We start from the raw sequence: 19097 nt of genomic DNA, 5'->3' as shown, positions 1-19097 counted from the left end.
TCCCCTTCATTCCGCCATACTGAGCTTATCCACTGAGTTTTTACTAAAACGTGTTGTTCATGTATTTTTTAGCTGTAAAATTTCCCTTTGGTTCTTCCTCATCTCATTTATTTTCGAGACTTTCTATTTTTCCATTTGCTTCGTGAGCGTTCACCCTTACTTGTGGAGCACTTTTTGTCTAGCTGCTTTAAAGCCTTTGTTAGGTAATTTCAGCAACTGCGTCATCTCAGTATTGGCCAAGTTGAGATATTTCTGGTTCTTCATATGCCAAGTATCCTGAATATTTTGAATATTATGTTATGAGCCTTGTATCTTACTCCAATTCTAGGGAGAGGTAAAAAAAAAAAATAATTCAAAAGGGAGTGTTTGACCGGGTTGGGTTCAGGCCACCAGTTCTGGCCAACCTCCTGTGGCTTGTGGTTTCCGTGTTCACTTTTCAAAGACTTTCCCAGGCTTAGCACAGTTCTGTTCTGCATGTGCGCCACCCGACGGCCAGTCTGGGACAGGGGCCATGGTCTATTTCTCAGTACAGTTCTCAAGTTCCGGTAGACTGCCAAGAGCTGGCTCTCTGTGTGTGCAGCTTGGAGTGGGCCCAGGGCTTCTCGGATACTTATGGGTCCACTGTCCTAAGCTCCTCCCGCTCCACGGTCCCCCTGGTACTTCCTGGTTCCCCGAGGCTCCCTTTTTGGTTTTCACCCAGAAATCTGAGGCTTTATTTACCCCTCTTCTGACATGCGCTTCTTGCAACTACTGTAACTGTATTTGGGGCTGTCTGGTGGGAGGACAGAGAAAAAAAAGTAGCAGACAATTCATTCACTCACAGTCTTGAGACCATCCCTCCTCCCTTAGAGTCCTGGGTGTCTCGGGGCAGAGCTGCCACTCTCTAGACACCCCTTTTTTACTCCTCGAGCCTGAAACAGAGGCTTTCTCCTAGAGTTCTGTCTGTGCTGAAGCTCACTCTGGGGTTTTTGGATGGCTTGGGTCGAGGCTGGGGGATCCTGTAGGGGTGGATTGGTGGGAGGGGGAGAAAAGGTAAGCTCCTTGCCAATTCAGAGCCACTCAGAATTCTGGTCTCACCTCGGCCCTGCCCCAAACCTGCCTGCTGCTGATTCCACGTTAGCTGGAGCCAGAACCTGAATATTCTTTTTTAAAGAAGAATTCCACTTAAAGGCATAATAGACTTAGCATTTTTGCACTGTTTTAACATCACTAGAAAGAGGACAACCACGCATTATGTGCATCCTGTGGAGATACAACAGAAAGTACAAATGAATTAGTCTTGCTTGAGACAATGGAGCCTGAATTTCACTAAGCCTTTAGAGTACCTGCCGGCTAAGAGTGAACGACACTGCAATGAGCTGTCATCCCAATCCAGGTCGTGAGACCTTCTGTAGTACAAATGACATGGCATCGCCAACAAATAAATGGCTCAAAGGAGAAGGTGAAACTATTACAGATGAAGGGGCTTCAGAGACATAAGTAAAAGGGGATAAATCTTAGGGGATTCTGGAGAAGATTCAAGGAGGTTATAATGAATGTAGAGTGCTAAACACAGTGCCCGGAAAAATGGTAAATGAATGCTATTACTGCCTCTTGTCACAGGCGATGACAGCCTCTCTCTCAGGGCTGCTCAAGGATCAAAGGATTCATCTACCTTGCCCTTTCCTCCTGCACCTGGGCAGGAAGGCGGGACCCTGGCAGTATCCACTGCAGTGTGTATGGTTGGCCAGTAGATGGCAGCTCTGGCCAGCCTATCTGGAACCCTGGCACCACAAGAGAACTAGTCTTGTTTTGCTGGGAGAAGCAGGGTCCTGCCTCATCATAGTGTTCCCCTTCTCCTTCTGCGTAGGAGGCATAAAGCTGAAGGGAGAGAATCAGCAGAGCTTCTTAGATATAATCAGGGTGCTAGTGGCAGTTTTCTTAGGATTCATTATTTGCTGGGTATTTCGTAGACTCAGTTAGACCACAGTTTGAATGCTGTACCTAGACTCGGCTTCTTGTCCCAGTGCCTCCTGCTCCATCCTGAATCACGTGTGTACAGGTCCACCTTGGTTCAGTTTCTCTTCCCTATCACGCTGGGGTAATGTACACGTACACACCACCCACGCCTGAGATGTCCTTCAGGAAAAGTTTGTCGGGTGAGTAAAGAAGTGAACGCATTCTGGACATTCAAGCACATATTGTTCTTTCCCAGCAGACTCTAGGTCAGGCCATGTGTATTTTCTTTTTGCCTCTCAAACAGGTGGCCTGGGAAGGGATTACCAGTGCGTGCCCTGGAACTGGATTGCTTAGGTGCAGGTCTGTTTTTCTACTTCTTAGCTGCATGCCCTTGGACACGTGCCTCCGTTTCTGCAACTCCAGAGTGAGGATAACAACAGCAGCTCCCCGGTCCTACTGTAGTGAGGACTAAGCAAGCAGATGCATTTAAACTGCTTAGAAGAGTGCCTGGCACATACTGCCTATTAGTTGTCATTGGGACCTTGCCTGGCTCGGAGACAGATTTAATGCCCTTGCAGAAATGCATTCAAGGAAGATACCTAAAGAGCCTAGTGTGCCTGTCTGGCACAGGGGATGGCTCTCAAGAAACAACAGCCTCCCCTCCGGCTCCTCTTCTTTGCCTCCGCCTTCTGGTTATTGAGATCATTGTTATTGATTGGAGAGGCCTAAGGTAAGTCTCCAAGCCCATGAGTCATGAGTACTGCTTTGTCCACCTTCTTCTAACCCCAGGCTGAGCAGTGGCCTCTGAAGTCATCGTGTGTTGCTAGGGACAGTACATTCAGGATCGAGGGGCCCTCCTCAAAGTGGCGCAAGACTCAGAAGGCACCGAGGAGGGGAGGAAAGGACCTCTGGAACACTGTCCCCTTTCTGATGTGTATGTGGTACTTTGGGGAGCATCTTCCAAGAGTCATTGCTCAACTTTGGGGCTGTTGTTCAGGTCCAAAGGATTCCAGTGTGAACCACACAAGTGCAGGGGCAGGGACGGGGGATTATTACGGTCTTACATGATCTCACCATGTTTTTCTGTATGTTTGTCTGGAGAGATGGGACTTTGTGACAGACTACCACTAGGTGGTGCCATCGAAGTGAAGAAATCTTTAGGGCGAAAGCTCATCACCTGCCCTGTACAATAGAGTGGAAGAGCAGATAAACATGTATCTGGAGAAAATCAAAAGCCTCATCTCAAAAAATTCCAGCCATCTGGTAAGATTCTGGGTAGAAATGGAGACTGAGCCAGGAGAATGTACATGGGGCAGGAGCACAGAAACTTAGGGGTGGAGGCAGGGAGTTAAGCCAGGTTGTTCTGTCCTTGCCTACAGGTCTGGTCCTGATTCCTGAGAGCCCCCTCTGCTTTGCCCAGGAGACCTGCCAGGATACCCACAGGAGGTCTCATGTCTTTACCTCACTTTGCTCTCAGCTGCCATACCCTTCTTCATTCCTTTCTCATAAGTCGAGGTGTCATCTCCCTCTGGAAGCCCCCTCATCCAGGTGGAACTGCCTGCTACCTTCTTTGTGCCCCACTGTCCTCACACCTCCTTTCCCAGGTGTCTGCCACTTTAGTGGACTGAGATTTTTACCACCGAGTGGTGATTTCCTGGCATGGTGTCAGCAGGGTGGGCCGATGTCAGGTCCCCAAAGATATGTAGGGGATTTATCACCCACAGCACCCCTTGGGCTCTCAGGGATCACCCTCTGCCTCAGCACCCTGAGAATGTCCTAGAAATGCTGAAGGTTTCCCACTGGCTAAGCAGTGTGGAGAGCACTGGCTATATAACTTGCATAGTCCAGGGCACAATGAAAATACAGGACCCCTGGTTAAGAAACAGTTAAGTTTCAAGATGGAGACAGCAGAGCATGAAACCAAGAGTGGGGCCCCTATGACTCCAGGGCCCTGTGTGACTGCACAGGCTGCACGCCCACCAGGCAGCCCAGAGTGTGGAGTTGAGCAAAGTCTCAGATGGTCCCTGTGCCTGTTGAATAGTCATCAGGTGACCCACTGGCTGCTTGACAGGTGACTGGCCATCATCAGACTTTTCCGTGTGTGCAGCCCTTCACATCAGAAATGCCCTTCCTCCCCAATTGTAAGATATGAGAGAAACAGCCTAGAATTTGGAGTTAGGCACACCTGGATTCAAATTCTGATTCTATTACTTAGCACAAATCATGAACATCTCCAGGCCTCACCTACAAAATGGGAGGTAGCACCACCCACCACGAATACTGCTGTAAATTCTAACGAGATTTATGTAGAAAGCATTGGGTCTGGAGCCCATGCCTGCTGTGTCTCCCTGTGCTCTCCCCACTGAGCCACACTGCTTATCTTCAGAAGCATCTGATCAGCAGAGAGCAGGCAGATGTTAGGCCTAATGGTTGGGCAGTGCTTGCTCAGTGAGGAGAGTCACCATGTGGTGAGGCCCCAGGGTGCTCCATGGTCTCTGGCAGCATCAACCGAGTCAGGTAAGCAATGAAAGACAAACTAGGGAGGCCCTGGAGAAGCTCTGAGGTCACAGAGTATCCATGGGGGAAATGCATTCATTCGTTATCCAACAAATGCATAGGAACACTTCCTGTGCCAGGTGCCAGGGATACAGTGGTCAGCAAAACAGGTGGGGTTCTGCCCTCTGTTCACGTAATGTGTGGGATTATGGTCTTCTGTTCTCCTGGATGCATCTGTCCCTAGCCAACAGCCAGCCAGAGTTTACTAGGCGCCCACCATGAGGCAGGAAATGAAACCACAACAGGTGCTGCGAGACTCCACCGCCCCCTCGGATTGAAATGAATGAGAGCTGTGTGCTTTCATGCCCAACAGCCAGCACCTGCGACTCTTTGTAGGTGGGCTGTCCTCAGCCTGCTGGACCTCCCTTTGCCAAGAGCACAGAGAGCCCGAAGTCACTGGGAAATGACGTCCCGACATCACCAGGGGCAGCCCTTGCCCCACGATGACAGGTGCAGAGGTGTAAATACTTCAGCCCAGCTGGGGACACTCTCAGGTGTGACTTAGCTGCCCCACTGGACTGAGTCAAGAGTTTGCTCTCCTAGGACGTTGCTTCATCCCAAGCTCTTGATGGCCCCCTTTTCTTTCTTGTCCCTCACCTTCCGTTATCTGCCAGCTTTTTCTGGGGCCCACTTCCTAATAACTTACTTCAGACAAATCCTTTCTTATTCAGGATCTCCTTATGAGGAACTCCCCCACTCAAGATAGAAAGAGAGGAAAAAAGGAGGGAGCGATGGTTCCCCATTTTCATGTTATTTACTATAAACAGTGATGCCATGTGTCAGAAGTTAAGTCATTATGAATAATAAAGTGCAGCTTTGCAAAATAATTCCTTTTGTATAAATTAGAGTGCGTTCCAAGTTACCCCTGTAATAGGTTCATTCTCCCTCACTTGCATGCCAAGATGATTTTAAAGGGGGAGAAAGAGGATGCATTTCGGCTAGCTCGGATTTGCACATACCTACCCCTTGATTATCCCAAACCAAGATATACCCATGGGGTGGTTCCTGCATGTAAATATCAATCGTCATGTGTTTGCTGTGCTCAAAAAGTTGAGCCTTGCTGGATCGGATCCCTGGGAATTTGGGGCTTTATGCCTTCCTAGACCAGGTTCACAGGCGCAGGGCTTGGAGGCCCAGGCTCCCCCCGGCCCACTCAAACAGCACACCTTCCTCCCACCAGGAATGTCTTTCACTCTCATCTAATCCCTTCTCACCAAACCCACCTCTTCCAGGAAATATTCTCAGATTCCTTCCTCTCCCCACCCAGCCCACCCCGAGCCCCCCTTTTCTGGCATTGTGGGAAAGTGATGTTTGTTGGAACCACTTTCTTAGCACTTGGCCACTTCCTCCCATCCCTCAAAGCTGGCTGGAGTCCCTGAATCTTTAGCTGCAATCAGGCTGACCAGGCAGGCGCACATTAGGAGCCGGAGCCACGGCAGGAGCGGGAGCTGGGGCTGGCCTGCTGTTGCAGAATCACGGAAGCAGGGGTGGGGAATGTCCAGCCCGTGGGCAGTAAAAGGCCTACAAAATCATTTGGTCTGGCCTTGCCAAGGCACTAGGGGTGAGTTAATTACATATTTGACCAAATACAGCAGGCTAATTTTTAAGTTGATAATTTGGTACGGCCCGAGAATGATGTTATAAATATCCAAATGGCCCTTAGAGAAAAAAGGTTCCCCAGCCCTAAAGTATGGATGTGGGGCACCTGCCCAGCCCAGCTGCCGAACCCGGACACCTCCTCTCAGGTTCTGGACCTGACCCTTGGACATGGATGGGGACACTGCAGTGCCTGGGGCACCTGGCTGCCTTGCTGTGCTTCTGCTATGAAACTGGCAACTCCCTATTCCCTAGAGATTGAGCTCAGACTTATGGTGCCTCTTGACTCCAGGGACTGGGCCTCTGGCCACCTCTCCCAGGGCAAACCCTGGAAAGTTCCTGCTCCTTCACCAGACTTTGGAGTTCTAGCAAGCTTGGTGGCTGAGGCCTCTGGAGCAGTGACACAGAGCGCATGCTCTTGGTATCTCAGTCTGTTTTCTGAATCTCTCCAGAACCCCTCCCCCCCGCCCCCCGCCCCCGCAATTGAGTGGTACTATGTACAAGCAAAGGGTCCTGTGTTACATCTATGGGTTCTGGAAGGCTGCGTAGGTTACATGTGTGAAGTGCTCATTAAATGTTTGATTAATTGCAATTCCTCCTGTAGGGCTTGGCTATGCTATTCATTGGTTTAATCATCCATTCTCTTTCCATCTACTTATCCACCCACCCACTCAGTCATATAATAAGTGTCTGTATCTGAAATAATGACTCCATTTCTTCTGTTCTCATCTCACAGACTGGGGAAGAGATTTTCACCCTAAGAACCTGGTCCCAGGAGAGTGGGATGAGCATATTTTGAAGGCTGCAGAGAGGATGACAAAGAAAAGGCCCACGTGCTCAGCCTAGCAGGTCAGGTGCTTACTTCCCAGTGGGCTGGAGAGGGCTTGCAGATTATAGGGAGGTAGGACACTGCTTCTATTCTGCCTGATACACTGAGGACTCCACTGCTCCTAAGAACTGATATTTGACCTGGCTTGAGGCGTGTGTGTCCACAAGTAAGCTTTAGATTATTGAAAGATAAGGATGTCTTTGCAAGTCCTAGTGCCCTTAAGTTCTTGAAAGGAGACTGGCCTGGGGGCAGTGGCTGAAGCCCATCCTGGGCTATTCCAGACTGATGAATTCAGACCTGAGAAATAAACACTGATTGCCCGCCCACCCTTCAGTTGGGATGGAGTTCCCCGCATGGTGAGATTTCCAGGGTGAGGTTGGAAGGAGAGACACCCACAGAGAGGCCGGCGTGAGGCCTGGGACCAGGTCAGGGTGGGATGAGCCCAAGTGGAAAGCCTGTAAGGTTTAACTCTTAGGTACTCCTCCCCTGGAGAGGCACCTCCCCTCGGGCCTAGATGCTCCTGATATAGAACAGGCATACCAGTACTCACTTTTAAAGTTGCTTTCCTCCATGTTGTAGTATTCTCCAAGGCTGCCAATGGGTCAGGAGAGCAAGAATCACCTGTGCGACCTTGAGGCCAGGCTGCAGAGGGCAGGGAGGGCCAGGGCACTCTGGGGAAGAGGTGCCTCTGTTCTCCCCTCTTCTTCCCTTCTCAAGGCCGGTGGCAGCTGCAACAGATTTGCCAGGGATGTAGGGGAGGGAGGCGCAACCCCCAGTTCAGAGGAGGGGTGGCTCCATTCAGAGACAGGAGACAACCGTCCCCTTTCTCAAATGCACCAGAGAAAGGGACCCCAAGGCAAAGGGAAGGCTGACCTCAGGTGACCCGCAGCCGAGCGCCTGCTTTGGGCTCTGTGTTAGATAGTCATAGCCTTAGGAGCTCACACCCCAAGAAACCCAGCCTTGCAAAGGGCAGGCACGTGGCAGGTGCTTGGCGAGTGCTTCTGAGAGAGGGCCTCTGCTGGGCTCAGAGGCTTGTGTGCAATGACGCACACGTGTGGACGTCAGAGGATACGGTGGGGGCGGGGCGTGCCTGGGCAGCTGACTGTAGTGTAGTGGGGAAGAGCGGGGGCGTGGCAGCGGAGGACCCGATGCACCGGCTCTGGCTCTACTGGCTGGAAGTGGGAGGTTCCGTTCACTAAGGGCATCTGAGGTGCCACCCTAAGTAGCTTATGCAGTGTCACCTGGAAACACATTGGAAATGCAAATTATGGAGCTCCACTGCAGACCCATTGATTCGAAAACTCTGGGGTTGGCCCCAGCAGTCTGTCTAGATCAGCCTCCAGGTGAGCCTGATGCAGCCCAATTTGGGAACCACGGGTGTGTGGAAAGAGCACCAGGGCTTGGCAGGAAGGTGGTGGACTGGGGAGGGCGGTGTGAGGTAGAAAGTTTACGTGGGTGAAGACCTACTGTGCTCTGAGCAATGTGTGCCATTACTTACCCTCTCCTTCAAGGTGATCTGAGCAGCAACTGGAGGTTATGTACCATCACACTCTCATTACAGATGGAAGACCCAGCCTTGGGGAGTTAAATGACTTGCTTAAGATCACACAGTGAGTGCTAGAGCCAAGTTCTGCTCCCAAATTGTCTCCAAAAGCAGGTTTTTCCTATCAGGCAGGTGCCTCCTGGCACCACCCAGAGTGCCAGTCTGGGCAGCGGTGCCGGGAGTGCTCCAGGCTGCCTGGCACAGAGCTCCCAGCGGTGGAGAGCTCCCGATTGCCTGGTGGAGAGCTCACGGCGCCTACACAGAGGGCCTGGTGACGGGCCAGTGCCGAGGCTAAGGCGAGAGCAATGAGCCTTCTGCTCTTACTCCTGTCCTCAATTACTGAATTTTCATAAGGTTTGCCATTCACACCAGGGAGCTGAGCTTAGCACATGTACTTTCCTAAGTGACCAGCTGTCATCCGGGAATTCTAGAACTGAAAGGTTAAATGTGAGGTTAAGTGAGAAAAGCAGAGTGAAAAATGACCTGTATGCTGTGATTACTTTAGATACATATTTTTAGAAAAAGATACATTAAGAACACAGAGGAAAAATAAATAAAAACAGTTGTAAAGGAATTTTCTTCCTTTCCCCCCCCAAGTTGTGTTATGTGGCTATAATTTGTATGATGGATGTGCATTCATTTATTTTTAAAAGTGCAACGGTGACACCCCACGTGGACGGCTGTGGCATCGTGGACAGCTCTGTGCCCAGGGGCAGACACAGGCTCTCTCTTCAGGGCAGTGTCCGCCTCCCCCCCCACCCCCTTGGAGTCTGTCCCCAAGGCCAGTAAGGACAGTACAGGGATGTGGCCTGGGGCAGCAGTGGGACAGAGCTGACATCACTTTGACATCCATGACCATCCATGATATCCAGGGTCTCGTGTCCTCTGGAAGTGCCTCTCCGTGTCAGTTGTCACCTGGAGGGATTAAGAGGGACTTTGGGGCCAAGGACCAGCGTCCGGCAGGCGACCTGGGAGGAGCGGCATCTAGAAGGGCTGACTCAGTCTGGGCAGTGGTGCCCTGAGAGTAGGCAGCCCCTACTCTCTCAACAAAGGCCACCCGACACCTTGAAACACAAAATATTCTTTTATTTGTCAACAAAGGCTACACGGGGTCACTTCTGGTTTTGTATTTTATGCCTCTTTTTTTGTTTTTTCTAGAAGGTATCTACATCTGCATTTATGTACAGCCTTGTCGGTATTTACACAGTCAGGAATACAGTGTTAGAAACACAAATGTGTTGAGAAAAAAATTTCTCAAAAATGAGTTCCAGACTTCAGGAAAACTAGTTCCGCATGGTAAGGCCAGAGTCTCCAGTGTTGGTCATCAGAGGCAGCTCGGAGAGTCCTTCTGCCCAGGCTGCGGGTTCAGGAGTCTTCGAGGACAGGCAGGTTCAGAAACGTGGGATTCTGGGGAATCCTGGGCTCGGGGCGCCGCCTGACCTCTGGGACCCAGCTTCCCACAGGCTAGCCGGGCTGCCCAGGAGTTGGTTCTCTGTTGGCAGTTTGCCCTCAGAATCAATCACATTTTCTTGGGGACCCAGGGGTGGCCCAGTATCATGCTTTTGGCATCCCAGAGGGGGTAAGAAACCCAATGTTGGCCCCACCTAGGCCTCCCCCCGCTCTGATCTTCCACATTCATGATGAAACCTAGGAGCTCACCGCTGTCTGGGGCGGTCAAGTACACAAGGCTGGTTTTTGAGAATGTAAAAAAGGGTAGAGAGGATAAAGTTTCAATCACCTGAGCAATGAGTCTTTAAAATTAGAGTTTGCTGTTATTTGAAGGTTAAATGAAAGGGCCTTGAACTCCAGAGTTCTTTCTTTGAATCCTCTCCTCTCCAATAAAAGAGAGAGGAGTGTATAAACCTAGCGGGGAATTATGGGCATTCGATGGAGTCCTAGTGAGGACCCCAAGGAGAGCCTGGGCTCCTTCTGAGATCCCTCAGGAGGTGGGCTCCCCCTGGGGACCAGGGGTGGTAGCTGCTGTGAGGAATGAAGAAAAGAATTGATTTTGAATATCAGGAGCTCAAACCCCAAAGCTGGGGACCTCGCTGAGGCCTGGCAAGCTCCTTCCTCCTGGGCCCAAGCTCAGCGCCGCTGCCCTCACCACGTGGTAACCCCAAACCCAGGCTGCAGGTGCGAAACTGGTTCTAAGATTTCACACTGAGAGCCTCGCCTCTGCATAATGGAAACTCCTGCCCGCTACACAGGTGGCACTTAAAAGTCAGAGCTGAAAAGGTCCTTTCTTTTTTAAAATTAATCTGACTCCTTGTTATGTGTCTATAAAACCACGGCCCAGTTTTCCTCACCTTTGGCTCCCAGCCCCGCCCCACCCTGATGATTGACAGGCACACCTCCTGGCCAGTCTCAGCCTCGGGTTGGTTTCTCAGGGATTGCTCCAAATCCAGAGCTGTGTCTGGAGCGTGGGTGAAGTGGAAATCTTATCCAATAAAAACAAAGTTGGGGTATCACAAAAGTCCTATTCCAGGCGATGGCAGAGGGCTGGCTGAGGGTGAGGAGCTGGGGGCAGCTGTGAAGAAGGGAGAGAACTCTTGCAAGGTAAATTTTATTATGACATCCTGCAGAGTCATGAACATGGGGCCAGGAAGGATGGCTGGCGGCTCCAGGGGATGGACACATTTTGGTTGAGTGGTACTAAAAGGGCAGGTGCCATCAAAGTTGGCATTTGATGCCTGGAGGCCACTAAACAGGCACAGGGACCTCTGGCTTATGCCTTCAGATTCCCTCTTGCTGTGAGGGTGGGGTTGCTGGTCTCAGCAGGAGGACAGTCTGAGAGGGGACGCAGAGAGTCACCTGCCAGCCCAAAAGGAAACCAACTCTGAACCAGCCAACAAGACCAGAGCCAGAAGCACGTCTCCAATAGCAACAGCACTGAAGTGAACCAGGTGCCTGATGCTGCCTACTCCTCACCTGAGATCCTTTCCCTAAAGCCTGGGGTGCTTCAGCTTCTCCCTGCACAGAAGCTGGGCCGCCTTGGTGGTAGGCAGCCCAGGAAAAAATAGAACACCAATCATTTAAAGAAAAGGAGTGATTCTGTGTTTTTGATCTTTAAAAGTCCACACTATGACTTTGGTGAGGGTGCTGGTGAGGTCAGTGGTTGGGGAGATGCAGGGAGATGGCTCCCTTGGCCCTCACGCTGTCTCTGGCCTCCAAGTGGACGTCCCCAGCAGGTCTTGACTGATGGCCGGCAGCCAGGATGGAACAGATCAACTGGGCCTATTGAAGGAGAGCTTTGTCCACGGGCCCCTATGGCAAGAGTACGTCTGGAGAGGAAGAAGCCCATTTTGCATAAAAAGCCGCGTTCTGCAGGCCACGCTGTTTCCCATCCCCTCTGAGAAGGCTCCTGCGGGATGGAGCCCACCCCCAGCTCCCGCCCTGTACAGTGGACCCGAGAAGCTCTGCGTCTGACTTGGGCCACCAGTGGACCCACAGGCCTCGGCGCCCTGTCGCAGCGGCATGACTTTTTTTTTTTGGAAACAGGAAGAGCACTTAGCGAAACACATCCTTTGATCCCAGTGGGATGACATAAGGCGAGACGTCCTATCCCGAGAAGCTGTGGGTGCCTCCCTCTGCCAGGCAGAGCCCGGGCTCCCGCCGCTCCGATTCTCGTGCAGCGAGAGACCTTCCTGGTTTCATTAACTTGCGTAATATTCTGAAGACTGCGAGTAAGGCCATAAAGGTGCCATGAGCTTATCAGTCCAACAGGGTTGCCACGGAGAACAGCTCAGACTCAGAATTCATGTCCCACACTTAATGTAAATGTAACCCATAACAGTCCCGTTTTCTAAGAAGCCCAGCTCCACGGGAAGCCTGCGGCTTCCCCTCCTGGTCTCCCAGAGCTTCCTGTGAGTGGTGGTGATGATGCTGGTAAGTGGGCAGATGAACCAGGACCCAGAAGCTCCCAGCGCTTGCTGCCTTACCCTCCCCTCCATGCTTCCTCTGGCCTGGCTGGCTGCTGCCTCTCCCCTGCTGTGCCCTCCCGGTATGGGTTGTACCCACTCCTGACAGGGTTGGAGCCTCCTCCCAATGACCTCAGGCATCGGTATGTCTGCACAGGGACAACCTCCAGGATCCATGGGCACCAGCCTCAGGAACGGCCCTCAAACCTGGCGGGGTTGCGCGACATCACCAGGCCGCCTCAAAGCAGCTCTTTCCCTTCTTCCTTTTCCCTCTTTCTTTGAAGCCATCATTGGGCTCCTCCGGGGTTGGGGGGGGGGGGGGGGCTTCACGGGAGGAGTTTCCCGAACGCCTCTCCTGCTGCATTCCGTTTTGCAGGAGCCCATATGGGCAAGCTGGTTAGAGGGAGGCTTGGCTGGTGCCTTCCTCTCTTTGGCTGACTTTTTCTTAAACATCGTTCCAGAATCAAAGGCCACCAAGCACCTCTCTCCACACTCCAATGTCTCAGTGGTGGCAGCTGAGCAGTGGCGGGAAGGCGCCCAGCGTCGTGGGGAGAGGGCTTCACCTAGGAAGGCATGCTGGTACCCGTGCCATCATTGCCATCTTTTGCCCTGGGTGGCCTTCCCCTCCCTGGACATGGTGCCCACACTGAGGGCTTGCTTTGCAGTGCTGGTTCTCACGTCTGACTTTGGGAGAGAAGAGGAGATGAATAAAGAACATCGTGGGAGGACCAACCAACCACAGTCGTCCTGGAGGACGAGGCTCTTAGTCCCAGGACGTTATGTCACCAGACTCGGGGAAAGGACCTGGCAGACACTTTCTCCATCCCAGCCTGTGGGTGGCACCAACAACTACACAGGATTTGCAAAAAGGGGCGGGGCTTTTCATTTAGCATCAAAATATAAAGCTTGAGCAGGAGTTTGGGGCAGCTTGAAAGAGGTGCTGAATGACATCATGAAACCCCCCCGGAGAAAGACGAAGCCATCTGTGGTTCTCCGGAGGCATGGAACACAGTGAATAAAAAGCCACCACTCATCTGCGGGAGCTTAGCCGGGGATCCTCAGGTCTGGCAGACCCTCCTTCCAGGGCCCCTTAGAAGTTTGGTGCTGGCCTGTTACCTGCACCCCTCACTCCTGCCCGACGCCCACTGAGGAAAGGGTTGCACATGAGACAAGTTAGCACAGACATTCGCGTCTCACATCACACTGGGTACCAAGGGACAGACAAGGACACATCCCAAGGAATGCGTCTCAAAGAGAAGAAATGTACCCCAAACAACAAGGAAAAATCCTCAAGGAAAAGGGAACAAAAGACAATAAAGTTTTCATTGTGATCACACTACAGAAAAAAAATACCTTCTGTTCTTTGCAAAAAATGTGTGAAGGCCAATTTTGTGTTTTTCTTTTCTTAAAAAAACGAATGTTGCATGAGTTACAATGCAACCAGTATCTTTTTCTTTTGTTTGTTTCTTTTCTGCACTTGTTTTAAAAAAAGGAATTGTTTTTTTTTTTTTTTAAAGTACAACACAGTCAGGTGTGCGGCCACAAAAGAGCAGCTGTCTTTGGCAAGAAGTCCGGGCCGTGGTCCTCTCTGTCACCTGCGGCCCATCTCGCTCTGTCTCATGAAGTGGATGTTGTTGGCGCTGTCTGACAGTTCTGGGTACTGCTCCACGGAGATCACGAAGAAGCCATCGTAGCCTTGAACCCGCCCTGTGTCCAGCACCTGCTGCCTCTCCCCCTCTGTCCAGGCCCGCAGGCCCTCCTCCCCTTCCCGCAGTCGCTGCTGCTCGCGGGCCCACGCCCGGCGCACGGCTCTCTGCCGGGCCAGCTCCAGCACCCGCGCTTTCTCCTCATCCAAGGTCGTCCCGTAGCGGGTGTTCAAGCACAGGGCCCCGTACTGGAGCTGAATGTCCGTGTAGCGTCTAGTCCTGCCACTGAGCATCGTGTTGATCTGGGACACGGTGACGTTGACCCCGTTCTCCAGGGTTCGCCGCCCCCCGCTGAGGCCCAGGATGGCCAGGTCGCCTTCCGAAGGCCCTGGTTTCACAAAGTAGTGGGTGTCCACCCCGCCGATGGTGAAATGCAGGTCCTCCAGGTAGTGGGCATTGTTCAAGATGGCGGCAACCCTCCGTCCGTCCTCGTTGGCCACGCTAATGATGTCTGTGGTCACGCGGCCATCCTTCAGTGCAAACTTGACCCCCTTGCCAAAGACTGAGCCACTGGATGCAAACTTCTTTGTCTTTGGGGCCTGCTGGCAGCTGGTGATTGTGGAGCCATAGAGCTGGTCAAAACGTTCTAGGGTGACGAAGGCCTTGAGCTGCTTTTGCACTTCACACTGTACCCCCAGGATAGACTGATGAGGAGAGAGAAAGAGAGAGAGAGAGAGATGGGTAGAGAAAAAGAGAGTGAGACAAAGGAAAAAAAGACAAAGGCCTGGAGAATCAGTTCACATGACTAAGTCAAATCTATATTTATATAAGATGTAGCACGTGGCTCTACTCCTGATCACTGGAACATCCAGCCATCCTCTCCATCCCTTCACCCATTCAGAAACTGTTCAGGGAGTATCTTCTCTGTGCCGGGTCCTTTCCTGGGCACCGGAGATACAACAATGAATCCGATGCTATCCTACCCTTGAAAAACTCATCCTTTAATGGGAAAGACAGATATGCCAACAAACAACTGCAGTCAAAAGTGATCCCTGGTGGCCTCAGAGCAGTAATAGCTGTAGCTAACATGTCCTGGTCTTTGAGAGAAATAATTCACATTTATTGTCTCATTTCATCTCCACAATAACTTCATATATTGGTACTGTTAGTATCCTGACTTTACAGCTAAGAAAACTAAGGCTCAAAGAGGTTGTGACTGGCCCACCAAGTATTCAATTTAACATTCAAACCCAGGTCTGTCTGACTGTAGAGGCTCAGTTTCAAGGAAGGGCTTAAGTGAGGAGCAAACAAGTATCAGACTGCCTCAGCCTGAAGGTGGAGGAGTGAGATGGAGAAGGTGGGGTTCAAGGACAAGCCCATGTGGGAGCTGGGACTGGAAGGATGAGGGGGTGATGTTAGATGGAGGAATGGCAAGAAATGCATTCTTGGCAAGAAAGCTTAGTAAGATGCCAAGCAGTGATTTATGTAAACCCTCTTACTCTACTTTATTGCTCTCTGCTGGGTTTATAAATGATTTTCAAGGAGGGCTTCCACCCCACGGTGCCTCCTGGGAGATCCTCAGGTGTTCCTGCTCTTGGCTGCTTTGGGGGATACTTTGGGCCCTATCTTGGCATACTACCTACCTCCCCGCCCCCTATCTCCCCCCGCCCCTCATCCATGTGGTAGTGCGGGGAGCTCAGCAGAGCAGCAGGCCCCGGGGCCTTATCAGCAACTCAGGGAAATGGCTTTAGAAACAGGCCCATCGGCTTCACACTGAAATTAAGTCCTCTTTATAATTAATAGAACCCTGTCTGTGAACAATTATTTCCTAGAGTTTCACGAAAGCTGGAGTGCTCAACAACAAAGATCTCCGATGCCTGCCAAGGGCGGAAATCAATAATTCATTGACAGGCAAGCCTGGCAAACAGGCTGCTGAGCTGGGGCTCTGCGCAGTGGAGGAGGCTGCCTGGTGGTGGCGAAAAAGCCCAGCCACGGGAGTCAGCCCTGGGAAAAGGCCAGCCTGGAGGCATAATGGGGACTGGAGAGGGGCAGGGCCAGGCCTAGGGCAGCAGGGGCCAGGCCTAGGGCAGCAGGGGGCAGCAGAGAGCAGATGGCTTGGTGGCCAGACAGACTTGGGCTCTTATTACCTTTTGCCACTTTCCAACTGAGTGACCTTGGGCAAGTTCTCTTTGAACCCTGGTCTCCTTGCTGTAAAATGGGTGTCGGGGAGGGCGGAGATGCCCAATTCATGGGGTTTACTTTTTTCAACCATTTGCTCATTCACCGGAAGTTCCATGCACCTACTGTGTGGGCTAGGCACTTTGCTAGGTACCAAATAAGACCCAGTACTGGCCCTTGGGTGGCTCACAGTCAAGTAGAGATACAGGAAAGAAAACAGAAATTGAAATTCAGGGCGGTGAGTGCTGGGAAAATGGAAGCTGTGGAGGCCACCATAGCAGAGAGGGGCAGAGGCTAGGGGAGGAGACAGTGACCTGAGACCTAACAGAGTCAAGAGGGAATAAGAAACATGGGTGTGCAAGTTTCCGCCCAGGAGCAGTACGCCATCTGGCAACCCTGCTTTCCTCCTCAATGACACTGGGCTCCCCTTGCAGGTCTGCTCTCTGCCTGATTCACTCCTGCTCTCACTGGCTGCAGCATGCAGCCTGGAAGAGCCAGCGCCTAGTACAGACACCATGAACAGGGGTGGGGATGAACAATGGATGCCTGAAGGGAGGGGGTGGGGTGAAACTGTTTCGAAGGACCTGTACAGCTATATAACTCTATGAGTCTTTGAAATTGAGTCATAATAGGAAGACACGAGAAAGTTACATTTTGAGCATCTACAGACAGACCTGGGTTGGAACCTCAGCCCCACCCCTTCCATGCTGGGTGGAACAACCTCAGGTATAAAATCTGTAGAAGGAGAACAATGAGACCAGGGGATAACTGTGAATTAACTTATGTAGAGTACCTCATGCAAGGCCAGGTGCAGCACGGTGCTCAGAACATGTCACATGTTTTTTAGAACACATCCTCTCCCTCCTTGCATGTTTGTTCTGGGGAGTGACAGAGGCTCATTGTTTTTGTGGAACTCCAAACTCAGTGTAACATACAAAATGCCTTCATACAGTGAGGGGCTGTGTGCTATGATAGCAGGCCCACCGTGGCCCACCAGCGGTAGGGTTACTAAGTGTTTACTGAACAGTTTCTGGCAGGCACTGTGGACGCACCACATCCGTTTCTATCAATGGCCCAAACCTTCCTGAAAAGCTGGTAGGACCTGCTCCTGGAATGTCTGAATGGCCCCTGGGGCGGGCAGCCATGGGCATGAATTACCTTGCTGTTGTCCCACTCCTGAGTTTTCATCTGTGTGTGGACGAGCTCGTAGGATGGTTCCATGGCATCCATGTCTGGCTTGGGATAACCTGGAATCACATTGTGAAGCTGGAATCCAAAGGTGAGCAGCCAGCTGTTGACATCTGGGAGGGAGAGAAACAGAAGTATCCCCAGGGAGTAAGTGGACCTCAGATGTGACATATACCAATATTGCAGCCTAGAGTTGGGTGTCAGGTGGGGGCGAGGATGTGGAGTGCTGCTGGTGGGAGGGTCAACAGGTATAAGCACTTTGAAAACCAGTGTCATAGTATTCATGCTAAACACACCCTTGGGATCTAGCACCGCCATCCAAGCTGTAAGTCTAAAAGAGCAGTAACTTAAGTAGAACCTAGGTTTCCAGACTCCCCTCTCTACTGTCACTCCAATCCCCGGGACCTTCAGCTTCATACACCCAGTGGCAGCTATTGATGGGTGAAGACTCCTCCACATCCACCCAAACATCATAGAAAACACCTGCAAGGGACCATCACTCCCAAAGGAGAGATGTATATGAATGATTTTCAAAGAGAAAATTCACGTAAGAAACAAACTCTCCATCTTATGCTTGCTTTCTTTTGTTTTTGATTTTTCGTATGTCCCTCCAACCCTCTCTGCAGAGATTAGAGCCTCAGGGCCCAAGTGCCATAGGGCACAGAGATGGCTTGTACCAAAGATCAGAGGGATTTCCCCCATGATCCTGCCTGTCATTTACTCTGACAGCCTAAGGAAGTCACTTAACCTCCTGGTGCCTTCTTTCTATTGGGCTTGAGGATCTAGCCCAGTGATGGCGAAACTATGACATGCGTGTCAGAGGTGACACGTGAATTCATTTTTTTGGTTGATTTTTCTTTGTTAAATGGCATTTAAATATATAAAATAAATATAAAAAATATAAGTCTTTGTTTTACTATGGTTGCAAATATCAAAAAATTTCTATACGTGACATGGCACCAGAGTTAAGTTAGGGTTTTTCAAAATGCTGACACGCCGAGCTCAAAAGGTTCGCCATCACTGATCTAGCCCCATAGATAGGTTTTATTGACTTTAAAGCATTCCTTGGGGGTTATTAGTTACTAGAGGCCCAGTGCATGAAATTCATGCATGGGTAGGTTCCCTAGGCCTGGCCACAGATTAGGGCGATCAGGTTTCCCTCTTCCCTGCCTCCTCCTTCTCTTGCTCCCTCAGTGCCCTGCCACTGCTGCTGGTGGCCTGCTATGTTCTGTGCCGCCCCCTGGTGGTCAGCTCACATCATAGTAAGCGATCGAACTCCTGTTCTCCCGGTTGAACTCCCAAGAGGACATTTTGCATATTAGCCTTTTATATATATAGATAGTATATTAGGTATAGGGAGAGGTAATTTTGCCATGAACATTTGGTTCACTAAAGAATGGAATCAGAAAGCCAAGACATAAGGAAAAGAAAGAGAGTGAAGAGGGAACCAAGATGGTGGCATAGGTACACACTTGTACTTGCTGCCTCGCACAACCACATCAAAACTACAACTAAAAGACAAAACGTATATCATCCAGAACCACAGGAAGGCTGGCTGAGTGGAAATTCTACAACTAGAAGGATTAGAGAAAAGTGCATTGAAGCTGGTAGGTGGTATAGAGGTGAGGAAGTGCAGAGGTACGGAGGTACATGTGGAAACGGGCTGGCAACTGGGTACGCTATTGTCTTTCTCAATCGGGAGGGAG

General features: G+C 51.0%; 1 protein-coding gene across 1 annotated transcript in view; it reads right to left on the bottom strand.

The window, feature by feature from the left end:
* Positions 1-9527: 9527 nt before the first annotated feature.
* The window catches only part of TENM4 (teneurin transmembrane protein 4), a 756175-nt gene continuing 746605 nt past the window's right edge, over positions 9528-19097 (bottom strand). Inside the window, 2 exon segments of the mRNA XM_059708328.1 lie at positions 9528-14729; positions 17362-17504. Of these exon segments, the coding sequence (XP_059564311.1) occupies positions 13971-14729; positions 17362-17504 (902 nt within the window). The 3' untranslated portion in view covers positions 9528-13970.

Source organism: Myotis daubentonii, chromosome 9 (genome assembly GCF_963259705.1).
Source record: "Myotis daubentonii chromosome 9, mMyoDau2.1, whole genome shotgun sequence".
Taxonomy (NCBI): domain Eukaryota; kingdom Metazoa; phylum Chordata; class Mammalia; order Chiroptera; family Vespertilionidae; genus Myotis; species Myotis daubentonii.
The sequence above is the reverse complement of the archived record's forward strand: the minus strand, read 5'-3'. Positions and strand labels throughout refer to the sequence as shown.